The 25,494-nt window shown below is 49.0% G+C and overlaps 1 protein-coding gene across 1 annotated transcript in view; it reads right to left on the reverse strand.

Annotated features, from left to right (window-relative positions):
• COL27A1 (collagen type XXVII alpha 1 chain) overlaps positions 1-25,494 on the reverse strand; it is a 1,047,548-nt gene that overhangs the window by 506,627 nt on the left and 515,427 nt on the right. The window contains exons 17-19 of the mRNA XM_086924958.1: positions 24,047-24,100; positions 20,015-20,059; positions 12,866-12,919 (exon numbers count right to left, since the gene is read on the reverse strand). Coding sequence (XP_086781084.1) covers positions 12,866-12,919; positions 20,015-20,059; positions 24,047-24,100 — 153 coding nt within the window. The remainder of the gene's footprint in view (positions 1-12,865; positions 12,920-20,014; positions 20,060-24,046; positions 24,101-25,494) is intronic.

Genomic DNA, 25,494 nt, shown 5'->3' on the forward strand with positions numbered 1-25,494 from the left:
CAGTCAGGTCCAAGCGACACACAAGCTCTGCGATGATATTGCCATCTATTTTGATGAGAAGATCAATAAAATTATTGATGGTCTCAATTTAAATAATAAAACTAATTTGTATGTGGAAAAAGACCTATCTATAACAGGGGTGATAGAGCAACAGGAAGAGGCAAATGATAGACCTCCACAAGCATTGTTGGAGGCTTTTCAAATTCCTACTGAGAAATTATTCAAAAATTTAGCTCCGAGTGTGTCCTCTGGCTCGCCATTGGATCCTCTCCCTCAGAGAATATGGAAAGAATTTAACTCAGAATTATCTCCTCGGTTATGCCAGTTCTGCTGCCAATCGCTGGACAAAGGAACTGTCCCAGAGGAATGGAAATAGGTGATGGTGACGCCGCTACTTAAGAAGCCCACACATGATCCTCTCTGTCCATCAAGTTTTAGACCCATCTCCCTGCTGCCATACCCAGTACAAATTTTGGCGAGAAAATCATTTACTAGATGAGGCCCAATTCGGGTTGTGTCCTGGGCCCGGAACAGAAACTGCCCTAGGGACAGTACTTGACAATCTTAATATGCGGGCCAATAATGGCAATTCGACCGTATGTCGGCCGCATTTGATACGGTGAACCATAGCATCCTGTTGAAGAGATATTTGAGTGAAAGGATTGGCGCTGAAATGGCTGCAATCATATTTAACAGGCAGGCAACAGGTGGTGACAATCACACCTTTTACATCCCCAAAGACTCCTGTGTGCCAAGGGGTACCACAGGGATCAGCAATCAGCCCAATTTGATATAATATCTATCTACGCCCACTTATCTCTATTATCGAGTCCTTTGACATTGATGTAGTCAACTATGGAGATGATACACAATTGGTGTTTTCTCTAGAAGGAGACCAGGAGTCTCTCTGGACAAATTCCAGGAGTGTATGAAAAGTACCACAAATTGGCACAGAAATAACACTTTGCAATTCAATGGAGACAAAACGGAGATTGTCTACTGTTCCACGACTAAAATGGTCCGTCCCTTTCCTTCTGAATTTAGACTCAACCCCACAGATAAACTATTGACTCCAGTTAATACAGTACGCAATTTGGGGGTTATGCTGGATGATAACCTCCAGGTGGAGTCACAAGTTAATAAAACCATGGTCAATTGCTTCTTCCTGATCAGGGCTCTAAGAACAATCCTTCCATTGCTGCCCACTACTACCAGGTCACAAGTAGTGAGGAGTGTAATACTGAGCAGGATGGATTACTGCAATTCATTAACCCCTTGCATGCTGGTGACGGCCCCCAGCCGTCATGCACTACGGCGCTCGTGTGCTGATGACGGCTGGGGGCCGTCATAAACCCGCCCACTTGCGATTTTGCCGCACAGGCGCAGAATGGCGGCCGCATGCAAGGGGTTAAACCTGGGTGCACCAAAGTCAGTCATACTGAAGTTGCAAAGGATCCAGACTATAGCAGCCAAACAGACTCTACACAGGCAGCGGAGATCCTCAACATCGCTGGCTTCAAAGGACCTTCATTGGCTGACAATCTGTCAAAGAATACAATTCAAATCCCTGTGGATGGTGTTTAGAGCCGTACATGGGATGGGCCCGCAATCCTTGCAGAAATAATTCATGTGGTTCGCTCCAAGGAGAAATCTCAGCTCATCAAATACAAACTTGGTGATCACTACGATTTTTAAGAAGACTAGGACGGGGGGCGAGCCTTTGGCGTAGCAGCCTCACGGCTATGGAATGATCTCCCCGTAAACATTAGACAAATCTAAACTCTTCCCCCATTCAGGAAGAGGCTGAAGACCTGGCTCTTCCTGAGGGAGGAGTGATATAAACTGTCTGTCACTCTCTAGGTAGGTCATTCTACTTGCACTCTGATAACAGGATGAGTCTAAGCGTCAGGATACCCTTGGGCTGACAGTTTTTGCTCTATACAAAATATTTTACATTACACTAGCAGCCCGTCCCGACGTTGTCCGGGTATGAATTGCTGCCCGCCAGTAGTATATTGTTTTGTAGGATTTCGTTTTGATAGCATTTCTTATCTGTGACAGGCCTGTGAAACGCCTTGATTCACAGTGCACTGCTGATGCACTTAAGAGTGCGCGTTCAGTAGTGTGTGAACTCGAGTTTCCCTACTTTATTTTTCCTTGCAATATTATATAGCGCGAACTCGACAACATGGCATGAGCACAATTTACATTACAGTAGAACACATTCATTTGTGGTAGGCACGGGGAGACAAAGTGATTTGCCTGGAATCACAGGATGTTGAGCTGATGCCGAGATTCAAACGTAGCTCCCCAGCTCTAAAGTTTGCAATTCTAAAACTTGTGGCGGGAGGTGTGTCTAAAAGTGTATGTCGGTGCTGGCCATCAATGAGAGAGACCTGTGCATTTTTCAAATGGGTGGTGAAAAAATATGAGTATGTTACTGGAGATGTGGGCCGCCGTGCCACCAATATACTTACTGGGGGAGGGTAAACACCCATTATTCCGCAGCTTTCTTTCCGCATACCATCACTCTGCATACTTTCATTACGAAAGTACCATGACTCCGCAATGCCATTATAACGCATGGCATTACATTTTATATGCTTTTACCACGCATACATTTACAACGAAATTCGTTGTAAATGCATGAATGGTAAAAGCATGCTTTAAAAAAATGTTTGGATAAGGTAAGTATGGGTATAGGGGTATATGTTTTGGGGTACTGAGGTATATATTTTTTGTGGTGTTTGGGTATTTTAAGGGTTCAGATCTAGTTTTGGGTTATGGGGTACAGGGGTAGTTTTAGGGTTTAGGGATAGGTATGGGTTTTGGGGTATAGGCGTATTTTTAGAGTTCAGTGGTAGGCTTAGGTTTTGGGGTACAGGGGTATTTTAAGGGTTCAGGGCAAGGTTTGGGTTTTGGGGTACAGGGGTATTTTTAGGGTTCAGGGCTAGGTTTGGGTTTTGGGGTATAGGCGTATTTTTAGAGTTCAGTGGTAGGCTTAGGTTTTGGGGTACAGGGGTATTTTGAGGGTTCAGGGCAAGGTTTGGGTTTTGGGGTACATGGGTATTTTAGGGTTCAGGGGTAGGTTTGAGTTTTGGGGTACAGGGTTATTTTTAGGGTTCAGGGGTAGGTTTGGGTTTTGGGGTACAGGGGTACTTTTAGGGTTCAGGGGTAGGTTTGGGTTTTGGGGTTCAGGGCTAGGTTTGGGTTTTGGGGTACAGTGGTATTTTTAGGGTTCAGGGCTAGATTTTGGTTTTTGGGGTACAGGGGTATTTTTAGGTTTCAGGGGTAGGTTTGGGTTTTGAGGTACAGGGGTATTTATAGGGTTCAGGGCTAGGTTTGGGTTTTGGGGTACAGGGGTATTTTTAGGGTTTAGGGATAGGTTTTGGTTTTGGGGTACAGGGTATATTTATAGGGTTAAGATGGGTTAGTGTTTAAGGGTGTTGGGGCTTGAATCCTGATGGTGCAGTGAGCAAGGGACTCACATCTGAGCACACCCTTCCACGCTTATGGTGGACAAAACGATTCAGAAAAGGGGGTGGTGATGAACAGAGTATGAGTATCTGAATTAACCAGAACACTCCTACCCAGTCCCATCACCGTTTTTTAGCTCACTGCACCATCCCAGCTCAGAACCTGGCTACATGCAAATTAGTCTGTCCCTGGCCCAGTGCATCATGGGAACAGGGCAGACCAAACTACCAAGCCAATTCTTTTACTGGAAAGGAAACAAGCTTCCGGGGACCGTTTTCTGGCATTACAGCCGTCTTCGGCCCGGCTTGCTTGAATCCTGATGGTGCAGTGAGCAAGGGACTCACATCTGAGCATACCCTTCCACGCTTATGGTGGACAAAACGATTCAGAAAAGGGGGTGGTGATGGACAGAGTATCTGAATTAAGCAGAACACTCCTACCCAGTCCAAAGATCAGGGCTTGATCCATCACCGTTTTTTAGCTCACTGCACCATCCCAGCTCAGAACCTGGCTACATGCAAATTAGTCTGTCCCTGGCCCAGTGCATCATGGGAACAGGGCAGACCAAACTACCAAGCCAATTCTTTTACTGGAATGGAAACAAGCTTCCGGGGACCGGTTTCTGGCATTACAGCCGTCTTCGGCCCGGCTTGCTTGAATCCTGATGGTGCAGTGAGCAAGGGACTCACATCTGAGCATACCCTTCCACGCTTATGGTGGACAAAACGATTCAGAAAAGGGGGTGGTGATGAACAGAGTATGAGTATCTGAATTAACCAGAACACTCCTACCCAGTCCCATCACCGTTTTTTAGCTCACTGCACCATCCCAGCTCAGAACCTGGCTACATGCAAATTAGTCTGTCCCTGGCCCAGTGCATCATGGGAACAGGGCAGACCAAACTACCAAGCCAATTCTTTTACTGGAAAGGAAACAAGCTTCCGGGGACCGTTTTCTGGCATTACAGCCGTCTTCGGCCCGGCTTGCTTGAATCCTGATGGTGCAGTGAGCAAGGGACTCACATCTGAGCATACCCTTCCACGCTTATGGTGGACAAAACGATTCAGAAAAGGGGGTGGTGATGGACAGAGTATCTGAATTAAGCAGAACACTCCTACCCAGTCCAAAGATCAGGGCTTGATCCATCACCGTTTTTTAGCTCACTGCACCATCCCAGCTCAGAACCTGGCTACATGCAGATTAGTCTGCCCCTGGCCCAGTGCATCATGGGAACAGGGCAGACCAAACTACCAAGCCAATTCTTTTACTGGAAAGGAAACAAGCTTCCGGGGACTGGTTTCTGGCATTACAGCCGTCTTCGGCCCGGCTTGCTTGAATCCTGATGGTGCAGTGAGCAAGGGACTCACATCTGAGCATACCCTTCCACGCTTATGCTGGACAAAACGATTCAGAAAAGGGGGTGGTGATGGACAGAGTATCTGAATTAAGCAGAGCACTCCTACCCAGTCCAAAGATCAGGGCTTGATACATCACCGTTTTTTAGCTCACTGCACCATCCCAGCTCAGAACCTGGCTACATGCAAATTAGTCTGTCCCTGGCCCAGTCAATCATGGGAACAGGGCAGACCAAACTACCAAGCCAATTCTTTTACTGGAAAGGAAACAAGCTTCCGGGGACCGGTTTCTGGCATTACAGCCGTCTTCGGTTCGGCTTGCTTGAATCCTGATGGTGCGGTGAGCAAGGGACTCACATCTGAGCATACCCTTCCACGCTTATGGTGGACAAAACGATTCAGAAAAGGGGGTGGTGATGGACAGAGTATCTGAATTAAGCAGAACACTCCTACCCAGTCCAAAGATCAGGGCTTGATCCATCGCTGTTTTTTAGCTCACTGCACCATCCCACCTCAGAACCTGGCTACATGCTAATTAGTCTGTCCCTGGCCCAGTGCATCATGGGAACAGGGCAGACCAAACTACCAAGCCAATTCTTTTACTGGAAAGGAAACAAGCTTCCTGGGACCGGTTTCTGGCATTACAGCCGTCTTCGGCCCGGCTTGCTTGAATCCTGATGGTGCAGTGAGCAAGGGACTCACATCTGAGCATACCCTTCCACGCTTATGGTGGACAAAACGATTCAGAAAAGGGGGTGGTGATGGAAAGAGTATTAGAATTAAGCAGAACACTCCTACCCAGTCCAAAGATCAGGGCTTGATCCATCACCGTTTTTTAGCTCACTGCACCATCCCAGCTCAGAACCTGGCTACATGCAAATTAGTCTGCTCCTGGCCCAGTGCATCATGGGAACATGGCAGACCAAACTACCAAGCCAATTCTTTTACTGGAAAGGAAACAAGCTTCCGGGGACCGGTTTCTGGCATTACAACCGTCTTCGGCCCGGCTTGCTTGAATCCTGATGGTGCAGTGAGCAAGGGACTCACAACTGAGCATACCCTTCCACGCTTATGGTGGACAAAACGATTCAGAAAAGGGGTGGTGATGGACAGAGTATCTGAATTAAGCAGAACACTCCTACCCAGTCCAAAGATCAGGGCTTGATCCATCACCGTTTTTTAGCTCACTGCACCATCCCAGCTCAGAACTTGGCTACATGCAAATTAGTTTGTCCCTGGCCCAGTGCATCATGGGAACAGGGCAGACCAAACTACCAAGCCAATTCTTTTACTGGAAAGGAAACAAGCTTCCGGGGACCGGTTTCTGGCATTACAGCCGTCTTCGGCCAGGCTTGCTTGAATCCTGATGGTGCAGTGAGCAAGGGACTCACATCTGAGCATACCCTTTCACGCTTATGGTGGACAAAACGATTCAGAAAAGGGGGTGGTGATGGACAGAGTATCTGAATTAAGCAGAACACTCCTACTGCAAAGATCAGGGCTTGATCCATCACCGTATTTTAGCTCACTGCACCATCCCTCTGTGGCATTTACATTTACATGTAAGGTTTCAGGCGGCCCCCAGTCAACATATACAAACAAAAGGAGGCTGGATGACTGGTTAACTTCGGCCCAGCTGGAGGTGAAAAAGGGCCCCCTCGCTGCATGCACGCTGCTGCTGAGAATGGAAAGCAGGAAATGTGCAGGTGCTGCTGAACGTGTCCCGATGTCTGAAAATTACAACGGGACAAGTTCAGCATATTTCTGTGGGGCCCAACTCCTTGGCACGGGGGACGGCATCCACCCTGTGAAAAGAGTGAGGGGACGCCGTATACCCGCATGAAACCCCGATTCTAGGTCTGGTCTTAACGTTGTATGAGGAGAGAGTCTCCTTCCAAGCCTTGGTTTATTCCTGAAGTGAAGATTTTGAAACATGCCTGCACGGTATTGAAGCGAGCATGGCGTGCCAGCGGTTACTGTTCCGTTGCTAAACTTGCTCTTAGAGCCAAACAGAAACTCTATTATGCAGCCATTGGAATGGTCAAAGGCCGATATTTCTACACTCACATTGATCGGGCTAATAATAATTCTAAAGAAATATTTGCTATTGTGCAGAGTTTCGTGGCTCCCAGCACCCAGGTTTCGGTGGCACCCACCTCGGATACCTGGTGTAACACCTTCTCGAAACTTTTTAGGGACAAATTTGTCAGCATACAGGATACTTTTTCGAACATATCCAGGAAGTCTATTGCCGCTCCACTGGGGAAGCAAGGGGAATAAATGGTTTCCATCTTTTCTGCTCTGAGATCTGTGGATCCGCCTAGTACTCTCAGAATTTTTAAGGCACTTAAATCTGGATCACCTAGCGACCCATGTGCGGCGAGGCTTCTTTCTGAAGTGGCAGACACTATTAATGCTTAAGTAAATCTAATGGTCAACAAGTCGCTTCCCGAGGCATGTGTTCCACTGTCATGGAAGCAGGCATTGATTCTCCTCCTCCTTAAGAAGCCATCTCTTGTCCCTCTACTTCCTGAGAACTATCGTCCCCTCTCACTCTTGCCAAGTTTCGCTAAAGTCTCCGAGAAGGTTGTCACGTCTCACCTCTTCAACTATGTAGAGGCGTCTGGCTGGCTTCATCCAGCACAATCTGGTTTCCGTGCTTCCTATAGCACGGAGTCAGCACTGTTGGAGTTGACAGAGGCGATCCGGAAGTGTCTGGATGCCGGCGGGAGAGCAGCCTTGGTTATGCTTGATCTCCCGCGGCATTCAACACTGTGCCTCATTCTCTACTCCTTGAGCGCCTAGTGGAAATTGGTATTTTGGGATCGGCGCTGTGTTGGATCAGGTCCTTCTTTGAAAATAGGTCACAGCAGGTTTGGCTCCCTACTTGTGCCTCTATGCCTATACAGCTGACAACTGGCGTACCGCAGGGGTCTTCACTTAGCCCTCTCCTTTTTAACATCTATGTGACTCCGCTGGTTTATCTCACGGAGTCACTGGGGGCTAAAGAGATGGCCTACGCGGATGGTACGCAGCTCTTGTTTTCCTGGAAGAAGGGCGACAACTCTGCTGAGGCGGCTCAGCATTGTTTGTCCTCTGTGTTCCATTGACTGGCGAACGCACAGTTGAAGTGCAATGAAGAAAAATCTGAAGTGCTCCTGTATGGTTCTTTCCCAAGGGACTTCAGAGAAAGGCTGTGGCCTCCCGATTTCACCCGTCCCACCGTGGGGAAAGGCACTGCTTAAAACCTTGGTGTCTGGTTCGATGAAAACTTGAACTTCTTGATACAAGTGAAGAAGCTGGCAGGAACCTGCTTTGGCACTTTGAATTTTTTTTAGGAAGTTTCTCCCTCTTCTGCCGGTTAGTGCCAAAGAGACTGTGGTCCGGGCCCTGATCCTGCCCCGATTGGACTACGCCAACGCTCTTTTGGTTGGCAGTCCAGGCTACCTTGCAAGGAAATTGCAAGTAGTCCAAAATTCAGCAGCCAGATTGCTACTGGGACTTTCATTCAGACATAGTGTTCGTATCCATCTGCGTAACCTGCACTGGCTCCCAGTCGAATCTCGGTTAAAATTTAAAATGCTGTCCATCGCACATCGGGCCCTTCATGGGCTAGGCCCCATCTATCTTCAGAAGAGATTTGCCTTTTATAAACCAAATAAACAACTTCGTTCGTCCGACCAGCTATTGATACAGACCCCCAGGTTCAATTGTCAAAGGCTCGACGGGAGTTCTTTTGTTCGTAAAGCCGGCTTGGCCAGGAATATGCTACCGTTGGCTCTCTGGGGCATCCAAGACACACTGCTTTTTAAGAAAAAACTAAAAACTTTGCTTTTTTAGCTTCTGATCTGGGTGCAGTTTTACTTTCTGGAGCAAGCGCCGGATCACTTCGAGTAGCTGTGCGCTGTATAAATTAAATATAACATAAAATGACGCGGCATACTCTTACACCGCTGGACTTCAGCACTTGTGGGATGCTGGTGACATTAAAAGGCATGCGTTACCAGCTAGAACGTATAGACGTAGAGATTATTTGATGGACTCTAAGCTTGCCTCCTCCTCCAAAGCTAGAGTGCTATTCTAAAATATAAGAAAGCTTCCCCCTCCCTCTCGAGAATACAAAACGTGCCCAATTTACCTAAATAACTTTTTCCCTCAGCAGAGAGCTTCTAAACACTATTGCAAAGCAAAATGACACGCTGGCTTCTCCTGATCTATGTGAGAAACTAGGGGGCATATTAGCAAGGGCTTTATCGCCGCTTTACTGGCACTATTTGCCGCTAAAGCAGCAATTTTTTTATCACCCTATCAGCAAGCTGTTGCTAACAGGCGTTAGCGATAGCTTTCTGGCGATAGCAGGTGGTTTTCCTATCGCCTTGCATGCCATCGTTAATTATCGCCAATGACATGCAAGGTAGGCGTTCCCAACTAAAAGCGACTGAAAACAGTCGCTAACACAACTACCACCCCCATTAGCAACGCAGGTGAGATGATACAAAACATCGCGCTAAGCGCAATTATTGCTAGTATTTAACACCTGCTGAAAACATGACTTACCTGTTTCTTCACTGGGAGGTGGATTGTCAGGCTACGTCCACCGTGGCCTCAATGCGTGAATATTGCTGGATTTCCAGTGATATTCAGCCATTTCGCCTCTATCGCTGGATATTTTATCACAGTGGAGATAAATGTTGCCAATGGAGTGTTATCTCCACAAAAATATCCAGTGATAGGTGGCGATAAAAACAAACGCGATAAGCACGTTTTGCGTTAATTAACCTCAAGTTGTTGCTAGTATCCCACAGATTCTTCTTGGGCAGACTTTGTACCATTAAGCCGCTGCAGCTCCTATATTCGGGCAGAGGAGCGTCGCGCCACTAAATAAAGTGCTGCAAAGTAAAAAACACAAAACGGTAATAAAGTTAATTTATTACCATTTTATTTTTCACTAATGCGAGTTTTCTTTTCAGGGTTTGCGTGTGTATTGTAAATTGGTATTATGCATTCCTTGGTGCACAGGACTAAAGTGCCCAACCTAGAGGTGGATTGTCGCTGGCTGGAAGTCTGTTTTCATGTGAATTGTGTTTGACAATTGCTGCTGTGGTGCCAGTCAAGTTTCTATCGATTGTCAGATTTCTTTTTGTTAGCCTGCTGATTTCTTCCTATTTAGGTTGAGTACACAAGATTTATTTTGTTTGTGTATGTTCAGTGAAGAAATGGCTGTGTATTGTTTTTTCATTCAAGGAAAAAGCTGCACAGCAAATGACTAACTGACTTGACAGATGTCACCAAAGAGTCGCACTATGATTGTTTGCTGTCGAAGTCACGCTGTGATTAGTTGACCTTTGGTGGCTTGGTTCTGCTGGTATAGATAGTTCACTTGTTTGGTTTGTACAGCTTCCAGATTGAGAATAATGGGTTCTTTGTTGAAAATGCATACAACCCCTAGTGTACGTGCCTATGAAGGGACAGAGGCTTCCTTCAGGAGGTGTGCTGGAGCATGAAATGTTCACGCTGCATCTCTTGACGTCGAGCGCGTCGATCACGGAGCGTTTTCTTCGATCCGAAGGATCAGCACGAGTAGCAGTCTTGTTCCTTGTGCTCTGTAGACAAGCACATATTACACACCTCATGCAAGTCAGTACGGGGGTATTTCCTATGGCACAGGGGGCAGAATTTAAATGGAGTCCGTTCCATCGACAAGGAACTGTATGGATGGATGGGGATAGGCCGGAAGGACGCCCGCAATCTTCCTATTGAAATGGAGATTCGTTGATAGTCGAGTCGAACCGCAGAGAAGGGAAACGCGTTTGAAGACAATACCATCGAGGGTAGTGAGTTGCACATCGAGGGGAACCAGGGGAACGATTCCGAAGTGGAGCACAGCAATACACGTCCGAACCCGATGGCGGGAAAAACAATCCAACAATAGAGTCATTGCAGATGCGCACGATCACTGAAAGGAAAAGTCACCCTACCTCCTGACTGCAAAGACGTCTTCAAACAAAAACAAGGTGCAAACATCCAGACCCAACACCAGATGGCAGGAGTATGCAAAGCATGTGATCTACAGCTCACATGCCTCAAACACACAGATATTTCTCCTTGTTACACCTCAGCTGGGGAGGCGAATCACTTTGACGCATCCCCAGGTCTGCCAGTAATGGTGAATCTGGGAATGCTCCAAAATACATGGGTGGAAGCGTGGAACACCCGCACAACACCCTTGGAACGCCGCCCTGGGCAGAGTAACGCAATACCACGATGTGTGCTGCGCAGCGTTACCCTAGATTTATCATTATACTCAAGGCCATGCATGGTGGCCAAGCATGGCTGGATAAATCTTACTTAGTTGCGCCACTCTTGCGCCCACTCCCGGGGCGCAAGAGCAATGCAGCTACCTGATAAATTTGCCCCCAAGAACGGGGATTAAATGTGGATCAGGAATTGCGGTACTTCTTAGGTGACTGAATTTTCATAGAAACTTATGAAGTGTATTAATACAGGTATGTATTTCCACGGTTACTTTTCATCCTCATCGGTGTTTATGACCCTCCTCTGTCACGCAACCTAATCTTTTTGTTTCCTTTTTTCTTTTCTTTTTTGATTTGCTTCTCTGTTACCGTCTTGATACGGTAGGTACTATGCTTATCTTGTGAATCTTATAAAGCTTGGGTCATAATTTATTGGTTGTATTTGCTCTCTTTTTAGCAGTAAATATTATTAACTCTCACTCATCTTCCTCTTTGAAGTTGAAGAGTCGTTCGTTGACAAATCGGTTGGTGAACTGTGATGGTCTGTTTCCGACTTATCATGTTTCGACGTTGAAGCATCCATTCCTCGTCCCCCTTCATCTTGGCCTTGTCATGCGTTTTGCTTCCTGCTGTGTCCCTTTCAAAGGTACAGAGGCGTTCCTTGTCTCTGGTTGTGGCTGTGGGTGTAGGGTGCTTTGACACTTAGGCTCCCTTTGAGGTTTTTGAGTTGGATTTTTGCGACTCTGGGACGTTTTTTGAGGATGATGGTTCTCTTACTTCGGTTCTAGATGTCTTCTTGGCCCCCTGTGTCTCAGTTTCTCCTTCTGGACCTTTGGCGATGTTCTCTTTTTTGTCATTTGAGAGGCCCAAGCCTCGTAGAGACAGGGGTGGGGGGATGTAGTCCCTGAATGATGTGCTGGGCACTCCTCTGCCTCACTCTTACCCTCAGGGTCTTTGGTGTGAACATAGAACAGGCGTTGCAGTCCTCTCTATGATGGTCTTTGGGCAGGCAAAGGTTTCAGACCAGGTGTTTACGTTCTTTAGATGTTTTTTGTAACTTGGGTAGTAGACTTTCGGTGAACTCCTCACTATCTCCGGTTAAATTCTTCCATGCATACAGCCAGACACAACTACGATATAAAATAATCTGAAGATGGCGACCTTAGGTGGGAGGTTCCGCAGGAAGCACAACAATGTCACAAGGGGACACATCATCGAGGTCCGTCGACACCCACCAACAAAAAGCCTGTGAGAAGGACCAAAGATTTTTTCGGCAAAATTCCTGATCCACCCACTAGATGGTGGAATAATGCCCAGCAAGTGAATCCATGAAAGATTCATGCTGCAAACCCACCCAGGTTAACACTGCGCCCTGGAGGTACTGTATGTGCCCGGTGCTTCCTCCTGTGCCTGAATGAGGGTTTGTATTCCAGATATCCCAGAGGCAGGTTTCACAGTCTCAGCAGAGACTGACGGGAGGTTTGGACTGTCAGAGAGATGGTCAATATACTGAGATCTGCATGGTGTACTCAAATATAACATCTTCGGTAGACTTCAGCAACACACGGCACCACAGGTCAAGTTGCAAACCTATTCAAAAGGCCAACATTGTAAATATATGTCAATACCTTCATTCTTTCACACTTTACTCAGGCTCACCTCCAAGTAGAGTTCCCACCTTACACTGTCTTTCAGTGGGAAACCTCCAACCCTCACCCTAAGCCTGACCTCAACACCAACCCCACTACAAACAGTCCCCTCCCCCACTGACAATCTCACCTTTGGGCCGACAGGGCCGACCATCCCAGGGAATCCTTTTCTACCTGGCGGGCCCTGAAACGAAACACAGAGAGGCGTCTGAGGCAATAGGCACGGTCAGTGAGAAAAAGAAGGTGTATGCAAGGTCACTGAGAATAGAAGTTGCATGCATGGTCCCTGAGAATAGAAGGTGTATGCATGGTCACAGAGAATAGAAGTTGCATGCATGGTTCCTGAGAATAGAAGGTGTATGCATGGTCACAGAGAATAGAAGTTGCATGCATGGTTTCTGAGAATAGAAGGTGTATGCATGGTCACAGAGAATAGAAGTTGCATGCATGGTTCCTGAGAATAGAAGGTGTATGCATGGTCACAGAGAATAGAAGTTGCATGCATGGTCACTGAGAATAGAAGGTGTATGCATTGTCACAGAGAATAGAAGGTGTATGCTTGGTCACTGAGAATGGAAGGTGTTTGCATTGTCACTGAGAATATAAGGTGTTTGCATAGTCACTGAGAATATAAGGTGTATGCATGGTCAGTGAGAATAGAAGGTGTATGCATGGTCACTGAGAATATAAGGTGTACACATGGTCACTGAAATTAGAAGGTGTATGCACGGTCACTGAGAATAGAAGGCGTATGCATGGTCACTGACAATAGAAGGTGTACACATGGTCACTGAGAATAGAAGGTGTATGCATGGTCACTGAGAATAGAAGGTGTATGCATGGTCACTGAGACTAGAAGGTGTACACATGGTCTCTGAGAATAGAAGGTGTATGCATGGTCACTGGGAATAAACGGTGTATGCATGGTCACTGAGAATAGAAGGTGTATGCATGGTCCGCGGGAAATAGAAGGTGTTTGCAAGGTCACTGAGAATAGAAGGTGTATGCATGGTCACTGGGAATAGAAGGTGTTTGCATTGTCACTGAGAATAAAAGGTGTATGCATGGTCACTGGGAATAGAAGGTGTATGCATGGTCACTGGAAATAGAAGGCGTAGGCATGGTCACTGGGAATGGAAGGTGTTTGCATTGTCACTGAGCATAGAAGGTGTATGCATTGTCACTAACAATAGAAGGTGTATGCATGGTCACTGGGAATAGAAGATGTTTGCATTGTCACTGAGAATAGAAGGTGTATGCATTGCCACTGGGAATAGAAGGTGTACACATGGTCACTGAGAATAGAAGGTCTATGCATTGTCACTGAGAATAGAAGGTGCATGCATTGTCACTGGGACTAGAAGGTGTATGCATTGTCAGTGAAAATAGAAGGTGTATGCATGGTCAGTGAGACTAGAAGGTGTATGCATGGTCACTGAGAATAGGTGTACACATGGTCACTGAGCATAGAAGGTGTTTGCATTGTCACTGGGAATAGAAGGTGTTTGCATTGTCACTGAGAATAGAAGGTGTTTGTATTGTCACTGAGAATAGAAGGTGTATGCATGGTCACTGAGAATAGATGGTGTACACATGGTCACTGAGAATAGAAGGTGTTTGCATTGTCACTGAGAATGGAAGGTGTACGCATCGTCACTTGGAATAGAAGGTGGTTGCTTTGTCACTGAGAATAGAAGGTGTTTGCATTATCACCAAGAATAGAAGGTGTATGCATGGTCACCGAGAATAGAAGGTGTTTGCATTGTCACTGAGAATAGTAGGTGTATGCATGGTCACTAGGAATAGAAGGTGTTTGCATATGCCACTGAAAATAGGAGGTGTTTGCATTGTAACTGCGAATAGAGGCGTATGCATGGTCGCTGAGAATAGAAGGTGTACACATGGTCACTTAGAATCGAAGGTGTACACATGGTCACTGAGAATAGAAGGTGTATGCATGGTCACTGGGAATAGAAGGTGTTTGAATGGTCACTGAGAATAGAAGGTGTTTGAATGTTGTCACTGAGAATAGAAGGGGCATGCATGGTCAGTGAGAAACAGAAGGTGTATGTATGCTCACTGGGGAATGAAAGGTGCATGCATGGTTGCTGGAGTATGGAAGTGTACATGGTCACTGCGAATGGAAGGGGTGTATGCAGGGTCACTGAAGAAAATAAGGTGAATTCATGGCTACTAGGAATGGAAGTTGCATGCATTGATCACTGGGAGTGGAAGGGGCATGCATGGTCACTGGGAATGGAAGGGGCATACATGGTCACCAGGGAATAGAAGGTGTTTACATGCTCACTGAAGAATGGAAGGGGCATGCATGTTCACTGGAGAACAAAATATGCATGCATTATCACTAGGGAAAAGAAGGGGAATGTTTGGCTGCTAAGAAATGAAAGGTGAACACATGGTCACTGGGGAATAGAGAGTGCATGCATTTTTCCCGGAGAATAACATACGCATGTATGGTCAATAGGGATAAAACGATTAATGTTTCGCTACTAAGAAATGAAAGATAAACACATGGTCACTGGGTACTGGGAAGTTGCATGCATGGTCCCTGGAAATAGAAGGTGTTTACATGCACAATGAAGATTGGAAGGGGCATGCATGTTCACTTGAGAAACAAAGGTGCATGCATGGTCACTGGGAATAGAAGGGGAATATTTGGCTACCAAGAAATGAAAGGTGAACACATGGTCACTGGGGAATGGAAGGGGCATGCACGTTAACTGAGAATCGAATGTGCATGCATGGCCACTGGGAAAAGGAAGATTTATTCATGGTCACTGAACAATAAAAAGGCACATGCTGGTCACTGGGGAATGGAAGGTGAATGGATGGTCACTGGGGAATGGAATGCACATGTATGGCAACTGGGGAATGGAATGTGTATCTATGGCAACTGGGGAGGGAAGGTGCATGCGGGGTCTCTGGGGAATGGAATGTATATGCACGTTCACTAGGGAATGAAAGGTAAATGCATGGTTACTGGAAATAAATAGTGCGTGAGTGGTCAGTGAGGAATGGTGGGTATACACTCAGTCACTGAAGAATGGAAGGTGCATGTATGGCCACTGAAGAGCGGAAGGTACATGTATGGTCATGCGGAAGGGAACGTGACTACATAGCTACTGTGAAACAAAAGGTGTACACATGGTCCATGGAGAATGGAAGGTATATGCAAGGTCACTGCAGAATTAAAGCTGCAGGCATGAATGTTGGGGAATAGAATATGGATTTTATGGCCACTGAGGAATTGGAGGTGCATGCACGGTCACTGAGGAATAGAAGGTCTATGCACGGTCACTGAGGTGCCCGAAGCAGGTATCGAGCAGGGACATTTACATGCACTGAGCACAGAGGTAAATGGAAGGCCTGGGCGTGGTTACTGAGGCTTTACAATCACAGTGGAATGGAGGAACTGAACATGGTGACCACTGAGGAACGGGAGGCCTGGAAACAGTCCCTGAGGCACAGTGACCATGAAGGAATGGAAGGCCTGGGGGACAGTGACTGCAAAGGAAGGGAAGGCCTGGGGACAGTGACCATGAAGGAATGGAAGGCCTGGGGGACAGTGACTGCAAAGGAAGTGAAGGCCTGGGGACAGTGACTGCAAAGGAAGGGAAGGCCTGGGGACAGTGACCATGAAGGAATGGAAGGCCTGGGGGACAGTGACTGCAAAGGAAGGGAAGGCTGGGGACAGTGACTGCAAAGGAAGGGAAGGCCTGGGGACAGTGACCATGAAGGAATGGAAGGCCTGGGGACAGTGACTGCAAAGGAAGGGAAGGCCTGGGGACAGTGACCATGAAGGAATGGAAGGCCTGGGGGACAGTGACTGCAAAGGAAGGGAAGGCCTGGGGACAGTGTCTGCAAAGGAATGGAAGGCCTGGGGACAGTGACTGCAAAGGAAGGGAAGGCCTGGGGACAGTGACTGCAAAGGAATGGAAGGCCTGGGGACAGTGACTGCAAAGGAAGGGAAGGCCTGGGGACAGTGACTGCAAAGGAATGGAAGGCCTGGGGACAGTGACTGCAAAGGAATGGAAGGCCTGGTGGACAGTGACTGCAACAGAAGGAAAGGCCTGGGGACAGTGACTGTAAAGGAAGGGAAGGCTTGGGGACAATGACGATGAAGGAATGGAAGGCATGGGGACAGTGACCATGAGGAATGGAAGGCCTGGGGACAGTGACCATGAAGGAATGGAAGGCCTGGGGACAGTGACCATGAGGAATGGAAGGCCTCGGGGACAGTGACCATGAAGGAATGAAAGGCCTGGGGACAGTGACCATGAAGGAATGAAAGGCCTGGGGACAGTGACCATGAAGGAATCCAAGGCCTCGGGGACAGTGACCATGAAGGAATGAAAGGCCTGAGGCACAGTGACCATGAAGGAATGGAAGGCCTGGGGACAGTGACTGCAAAGGAAGGGAAGGCCTGGGGACAGTGACTGCAAAGGAAGGGAAGGCCTGGTGGACAGTGACTGCAACAGAATGAAAGGCCTGGGGACAGTGACTGCAAAGGAAGGGAAGGCTTGGGGACAATGACGATGAAGGAATGGAAGGCATGGGGACAGTGACCATGAGGAATGGAAGGCCTGGGGACAGTGGCCATGAGGAATGGAAGGCCTGGGGACACTGACCATGAGGAATGGAATGCCTCGGGGACAGTGACCATGAAGGAATGAAAGGCCTGGGGACAGTGACCATGAAGGACATGAAGGCCTGGGGACAGTGACTGCAAAGGAAGGGAAGGCCAGGGGACAGTGACCATGAAGGAGTGGAAGGCCTGGGGACAGTGACCATGAAGGAATGGAGGGCCTAGGACAGTGACCATGAAGGAATGGAAGGCCTGGGACACTGACCATGAGGAAGGGAGGGCCTAGGACAGTGACCATGAAGGAATGGAAGGCCTCGGACAGTGACCATGAAGAAATGGAAGGCCTGGGGACAGTGACCATGAAGAAATGGAAGGCCTGGGGACAGTGACCATGAAGGACATGAAGGCCTGGGGAAGGAATGGAAAGCCTCGGGACAGTGACGATGATGGAATGGAACGCCTGGGGACAGTGACCATGGAGGAATAGATGACCTGGGGACAGTGACCATGAAGAAATGGAAGGCTAGGGGACAGTGACGATAAAGGAATGGAACGCCTGGGGACAGTGACCATGAAGGAATGGAAGGCCTGGGGACAGTGACTATGAGGAATGGAAGGCCTCAGGGACAGTGACCATGAAGGAATGGACGGCCTCAGGGACAGTGACCATGAAGAAATGGAAGGCTTGGGGACAGTGACCATGAAGGATTGGAAGGCATGGGAACAGTGACCATGGAGGAAAGGAAGGCCTGGGGACAGAGACCTTGGAGGAATGGAAAGCTGGGGACAGTGACCATGAGGAATGGAAGGCCTGGGGACAGAGACCATGAGGAATGGAAGGCCTCGGGACAGTGACTATGAAGGAATGGGTGGCCTGGGGACAGAAACCATGAAGGAATGGAAGGCCTGAGGGCAGTGACTATGAAGGAATGGAAGGCCTGGGGAAGGAATGGAAGGCCTGGGGACAGTGACCATGAAGGAATGGAAGGCCTGGGGACAGTGACCATGAGGAATGGAAGGCCTGGGGACAGTGACCATGAGGAATGGAAGGCCTCGGGTCAGTGACTATGAAGGAATGGGTGGCCTGGGGACAGAAACCATGAAGGAATGGAAGGCCTGAGGGCAGTGACTATGAAGGAATGGAAGGCCTGGGGAAGGAATGGAAGGCCTGGGGACAGTGACCATGAAGGAATCGAAGGCCTGGGGACAGTGACTATGAAGGAATGGGTGGCCTGGGGACAGAAACCATGAAGGAATGGAAGGCCTGAGGGCAGTGACTATGAAGGAATGGAAGGCCTGGGGAAGGAATGGAAGGCCTGGGGACAGAGACCATGAAGGAATCGAAGGCCTGGGGACAGAAACCATGAAGGAATGGAAGGCCTTGGGACAGTGACCATGAAGGAATGGAAGGCCTGGGGGACAGTGACCATGAAAGAATGGAAGGCCTGGGGACAGTGACCATGAAAGAATGAAAGGCTTGGGGACAGTGACCATGAAGAAATGGAAGGCCTGGGGACAGTGGCCACGAAAAGATGAAAGGGCACGTGACAGTGGCCGTGAAGGAATGGAAGGCTTTGGGGACAGTGATCATGAAGGGATGGAAGGCCATGGGGACAGTGACCATGAAGGAATGGAAGGCCTCCGGGACAGTGACCTTAAAGGAAGGGAAAGCCTGGGGACAGTGTCCATGAAGGAATGAAGGCCACGGGGACAGTGACCATGAAGGAATCAAAGGCCGCGGGGACAGTGACCATGAAGGAATGGAAGGCCTCGGGACAGTGACCATGAAGGAAAGGAAGGCATGGGAACAGTGACCATGGAGGAATGGAAGGCCTGGGGACAGTGACCATTAAGGAATGGAAGGCCTCGGGGACAGTGACCATGAAGGAATCGAAGGCCTGGGGACTGAGACATTGGAGGAATGGAAGGCCTGGGGACACTCACCATGAGGAATGGAAGACCTGGGGGACAGTGACAATGAAGGAATGGAAGGCCTGGGGACAGTGACCATAAAGGGATGGAAGGCCTGAAGACAGTGACCATGAAGGAATAGAAGGCCTGGGGACAGTGACTGCAAAGGAAGGGAAGTCCTCGGGACAGTATCCATGAAGGAATGGGAGGCCTGGGTACAGAACCCATGAAGGAATGGATGGCCTGGGGACAGTGACCATGAAAGAATCGAAGGCCTAGGGACAGAGACTGCAAAGGAAGGGAAGGCCTGGGGACAGTGGCCATTAAGGAATGGAAGGCCTGGGGAAGGCATGGAAGGCCTGGGGACAGTGATCATGAAGGAATGGAAGGCCATGGGGACAGTGACCATGAAGGAATGGAAGGCCTCGGGGACAGTGACCATGAAGGAATGGAAGGCCTCTGGGACAGTGACCATGAAGGAATCAAAGGCCTCGGGGACAGTGACCATGAAGGAATGGAAGGCCTCGGGGACAGTGACCATGAAGGAATCAAAGGACGCGGGGACAGTGACCATGAAGGAATGGAAGGCCTGTGGACAGTGACCATGAAGGAATGGAAGGCCAGGGCCCTGCCACCAGAGGGGGGCGCCATGCTTGGGCAAATTCACAGCTCAGACAGTTGATGCCTAGAGGCGTTCACTTTATTTCGAATTGTTAAAGATAAAAATTCAAGAGAAGAGACATTAAAAAGGAGGCTGCTTACCGGTCCACCAGTGGCCCCCGGGGGCCCCAGCTGCCCCTCATCTCCCTGCACGGAAGAAATCAAAAACCAATTAGAATGGAGCAAAAACATATGAGTCGCACTGCAAGCCCCAGGGGAAGGTGTCACAACACCGGAAGTGCTCTCGGTGCAGCCGGCGCAGCAACGTGTTGTTGGTGCATTGAAGAAACGTGTGTTAGAAAAGCCTATGTGCACGCAGCACAACCCGCGCAGCACATTCATTGTCAGAGCATAACAAGTGCACGCAGCACAACCCGTGCAGCACATTCATTGTCAGAGCATCACAAGTGAACGCAGCACAACCCATGCAGCACATTCATTGTCAGAGCATCACTAGTGCACGCAGCACAACTCGTGCAGCACATTCATTGTCAGAGCATCACAAGTGCACGCAGCACACCCCGTGCAGCACATTCATTGTCAGAGCATCACTAGTGCACGCAGCACAACCCGTGCAGCACATTCATTGTCAGAGCATCACAAGTGAACGCAGCACAACCCATGCAGCACATTCATTGTCAGAGCATCACTAGTGCACGCAGCACAACTCGTGCAGCACATTCATTGTCAGAGCATCACAAGTGCACCTAGCACACCCCGTGCAGCACATTCATTGTCAGAGCATCACTAGTGCACGCAGCACAACCCGTGCAGCACATTCATTGTCAGAGCATCACTAGTGCACGCAGCACAACCCGTGCAGCACATTCATTGTCAGAGCATCACTAGTGCACGCAGCACAACCCGTGCAGCACATTCATTGTCAGAGCATCACAAGTGCACGCAGCACAACCCGTGCAGCACATTCATTGTCAGAGCATCACAAGTGCACGCAGCACAACCCGTGCAGCACATTCATTGTCAGAGCATCACAAGTGAACGCAGCACAACCCATGCAGCACATTCATTGTCAGAGCATCACAAGTGCACGCAGCACAACCCGTGCAGCACATTCATTGTCAGAGCATCACAAGTGCACGCAGCACACCCCGTGCAGCACATTCATTGTCAGAGCATCACTAATGCACGCAGCACAACCCGTGCAGCACATTCATTGTCAGAGCATCACAAGTGCACGCAGCACAACCCGTGCAGCACATTCATTGTCAGAGCATCACAAGTGCACGCAGCACAACCCGTGCAGCACATTCATTGTCAGAGCATCACAAGTGCACGCAGCACAACCCATGCAGCACATTCATTGTCAGAGCATCACTAGTGCACGCAGCACAACCCGTGCAGCACATTCATTGTCAGAGCATCACAAGTTCACGCAGCACAACCCGTGCAGCACATTCATTGTCAGAGCATCACTAGTGCACGCAGCACAACCCGTGCAGCACATTCATTGTCAGAGCATCACAAGTCAACGCAGCACAACCCATGCAGCACATTCATTGTCAGAGCATCACTAGTGCACGCAGCACAACCCGTGCAGCACATTCATTGTCAGAGCATCACAAGTGCACGCAGCACAACCCGTGCAGCATATTCATTGTCAGAGCATCCCAAGTCCACGCAGCACAACCAGTGCAGCACATTTAATGTCAGAGCATCACCAGTGCACGCAGCACAACCTGTGCAGCACATTCATTGTCAGAGCATCACAAGTGCATGCAGCACAACCTGTGCAGCACATTCATTGTCAGAGCATCACAAGTGAACGCAGCACAACCCATGCAGCACATTCATTGTCAGAGCATCACAAGTGCACGCAGCACACCCCGTGCAGCACATTCATTGTCAGAGCATCACTAGTGCACGCAGCACAACCCGTGCAGCACATTCATTGTCAGAGCATCACAAGTGAACGCAGCACAACCCATGCAGCACATTCATTGTCAGAGCATCACTAGTGCATGCAGCACAACTCGTGCAGCACATTCATTGTCAGAGCATCACAAGTGCACGCAGCACACCCCGTGCAGCACATTCATTGTCAGAGCATCACTAGTGCACGCAGCACAACCCGTGCAGCACATTCATTGTCAGAGCATCACTAGTGCACGCAGCACAACCCGTGCAGCACATTCATTGTCAGAGCATCACTAGTGCACGCAGCACAACCCGTGCAGCACATTCATTGTCAGAGCATCACAAGTGCACGCAGCACAACCCGTGCAGCACATTCATTGTCAGAGCATCACAAGTGCACGCAGCACAACCCGTGCAGCACATTCATTGTCAGAGCATCACAAGTGAACGCAGCACAACCCATGCAGCACATTCATTGTCAGAGCATCACAAGTGCACGCAGCACAACTCGTGCAGGACATTCATTGTCAGAGCATCACAAGTGCACGCAGCACACCCCGTGCAGCACATTCATTGTCAGAGCATCACTAGTGCACGCAGCACAACCCGTGCAGCACATTCATTGTCAGAGCATCACAAGTGCACGCAGCACAACCCGTGCAGCACATTCATTGTCAGAGCATCACCAGTGCACGCAGCACAACCCGTGCAGCACATTCATTGTCAGAGCATCACAAGTGCACGCAGCACAACCCGTGCAGCACATTCATTGTCAGAGCATCACTAGTGCACGCAGCACAACCCGTGCAGCACATTCATTGTCAGAGCATCACAAGTGCACGCAGCACAACCCGTGCAGCACATTCATTGTCAGAGCATCACTAGTGCATGCAGCACAACCCGTGCAGCACATTCATTGTCAGAGCATCACAAGTCAACGCAGCACAACCCATGCAGCACATTCATTGTCAGAGCATCACTAGTGCACGCAGCACAACCCGTGCAGCACATTCATTGTCAGAGCATCACAAGTGCACGCAGCACAACCCGTGCAGCACATTCATTGTCACAGCATCCCAAGTCCACGCAGCATAACCAGTGCAGCACATTTAATGTCAGAGCATCACCAGTGCACGCAGCACAACCTGTGCAGCACATTCATTGTCAGAGCATCACAAGTGCATGCAGCACAACCTGTGCAGCACATTCATTGTCAGAAAATCACAAGTGAACGCAGCACAACCCGTGCAGCACATTCATTGTCAGAGCATCACTAGTGCACGCAGCACAACCCATGCAGCACATTCATTGTCAGAGCATCACAAGTGCATGCAGCACAACCTGTGCAGCACATTCATTGTCAGAAAATCACAAGTGCACGCAGCACAACCCGTGCAGCACATTCATTGTCAGAGCATCACCAGTGCACGCAGCACAACCTGTGCAGCACATTCATTGTCAGAGCATCACAAGTGCACGCAGCACAACCCGTGCAGCACATTCATTGTCAGACCATCACAAGTGCACGCAGCACAACCCGTGCAGCACATTCATTGTCAGAGCATCACCAGTGCACGCAGCACAACCCGTGCAGCACATTCATTGTCAGACCATCACAAGTGCACGCAGCACAACCCATGCAGCACATTCATTGTCAGAGCATCACAAGTGCACGCAGCACACCCCGTGCAGCACATTCATTGTCAGACCATCACAAGTGCACGCAGCACAACCCGTGCAGCACATTCATTGTCAGAGCATCACCAGTGCACGCAGCACAACCCGTGCAGCATATTCATTGTCAGACCATCACAAGTCCATACAGCACACCCCGTGCAGCACTGGAGCTGTTACAGCACCTCGTGTGCACACAGTGCAAGCCGTGCAGCAGTGTGAGAGCATCATAAGTGCAAGCAGCGCAACCCGTGCAGTACTGGAGCTGTTACAGCACACCATGTGCACAAGGTGTAAGCTGGTGTTTGCCTATCACGCCCATGTCATAGGGGCCCAGTCTGCTGGTGTGTGTGTGACATTTGTGCTGGTGTGTGCTTATCACATCCATGCCTTAGGGGGACTGTGTGCTGCTGTGTGCTTGTCACGAATCCTCGTGTGTTCTTGTCATGACTGCTGGTGTGTTCTTGTCAGGACTGCTGGTGTGTGCTTGTCATGACTGCTCGTGTGTGCTTGTCACGTCCATACCTTAGGGCCCCTCTGCCCCCCAGGGCAGTAACTGTGCCAGGTCTGTACAGATGGACTCACCTCTCGCCCTGGCTGTCCTCTCGGCCCCGGTAAACCTTGTGCTCCGGGCTTCCCCTGCGGAGGAAATAAAGACAGGGTCAGACAGGAATGAAAGACAGGGTCAGACAGGGTCAGACAGGAATGACAGACAGGAATGAGACAGGGTCAGACAGGAATGACAGACAGGATCAGACAGGAATGAACGACAGGGTCAGACAGGAATGACAGACAGGAGACAGACAGGAATGAGACAGGGTCAGACAGGAATGTGACAGGGTCTGACAGGAATGAGACAGGGGCTGAAAGGAGGAGAGGTGCTGTGAGTGGCCTTTGAGTCAGGAAAGCAGCGGCTTCCAAGGTCAGCTACATGGAGGAGGGAGCTGGGAGCATTTCAAGACTGACAGGAGGGACAGTGTGGAACTGTCGTGCCAACCTCCCCAGGCACCCCAGGGGACCCATGTCTGGAACCTCAACACAAACAAAAGAGACTGAATAACTGCCACAACACTCTCTCCTGGCACCTCATGGACCCATGTCTGGCACCTCAACACAAACAAAGAGACTGTGTGACTGCCACGACACTCTCCCCTGGCACCCAAGGACCCATGTCTAGCACCTCAACACAAACAGAAGGGGCTGTGGGACGCCACGCTACATCGAGACACCCCATGGCCTGCAAGGACAAAGTGTTAAGGTTGTCTTCTGTTACTCTGATGGACTTTTGGGGACCCTGGAAGTCCGAGGCCCCTCACGATTCACTTCAGAGCTTATCAGGAAGTCAGGGGCTTGGAAAGGAAGCAGGGAAGGCCATTGGCGTGGAGAGCACGGGTGTGTTGGTGCTTGGAGCGGGGTAAGCATGCAATGCAAGCATCTTCAGTAGACTTAGATAATACAGGCTTAATCCAGGCTCAGATCGATGTTGTTACCAGGGAACCTAGGGGGCATATTATCAATAACTTGAGTTATTTATCGCGAAATAGCCTTACCGACATTTTTTTTATCGCCGCGCATCGCCGGATTTTATCGCAGAGATAACGTGCTATTAGCAATGTTTATCTCTAAAGCGATAGCATTTCCAGCGATAGCGGCGAAATGCGTGAATATCGCTGGAAATCCAGCGATATTCAGGCATTATCGCTAATAGGGACTTAGCCTGAATATCCACCTCCCATTGGATATACAGGCTTAGAACTGGTCTGAGCAGGTGTTAGGTTTTGGAGATATTCGCGCTTAGCACAAATATTTCCATCGCTACGCCTGCGTTTATAATAGGCGATAGCTGTGTTAGCGACTGCTTTCAGTCGCTAACAGGTTGGGTACGCCCATTTTGCATGTCATTAGTGATGAATATCACTGACATGCAAAGAGGGCCCCAAACCGCTCTCTATCGCCTACAAGCTGTCGCTAACTGCTGTTAGCGACAGCTTGCTAATAGGGCGATAAAATTATCATCGCTTAGCGGACAAAAA

This window comes from Lissotriton vulgaris, chromosome 5 (assembly GCF_964263255.1).
Source record: "Lissotriton vulgaris chromosome 5, aLisVul1.2, whole genome shotgun sequence".
NCBI classification, from domain to species: Eukaryota; Metazoa; Chordata; class Amphibia; order Caudata; family Salamandridae; genus Lissotriton; species Lissotriton vulgaris.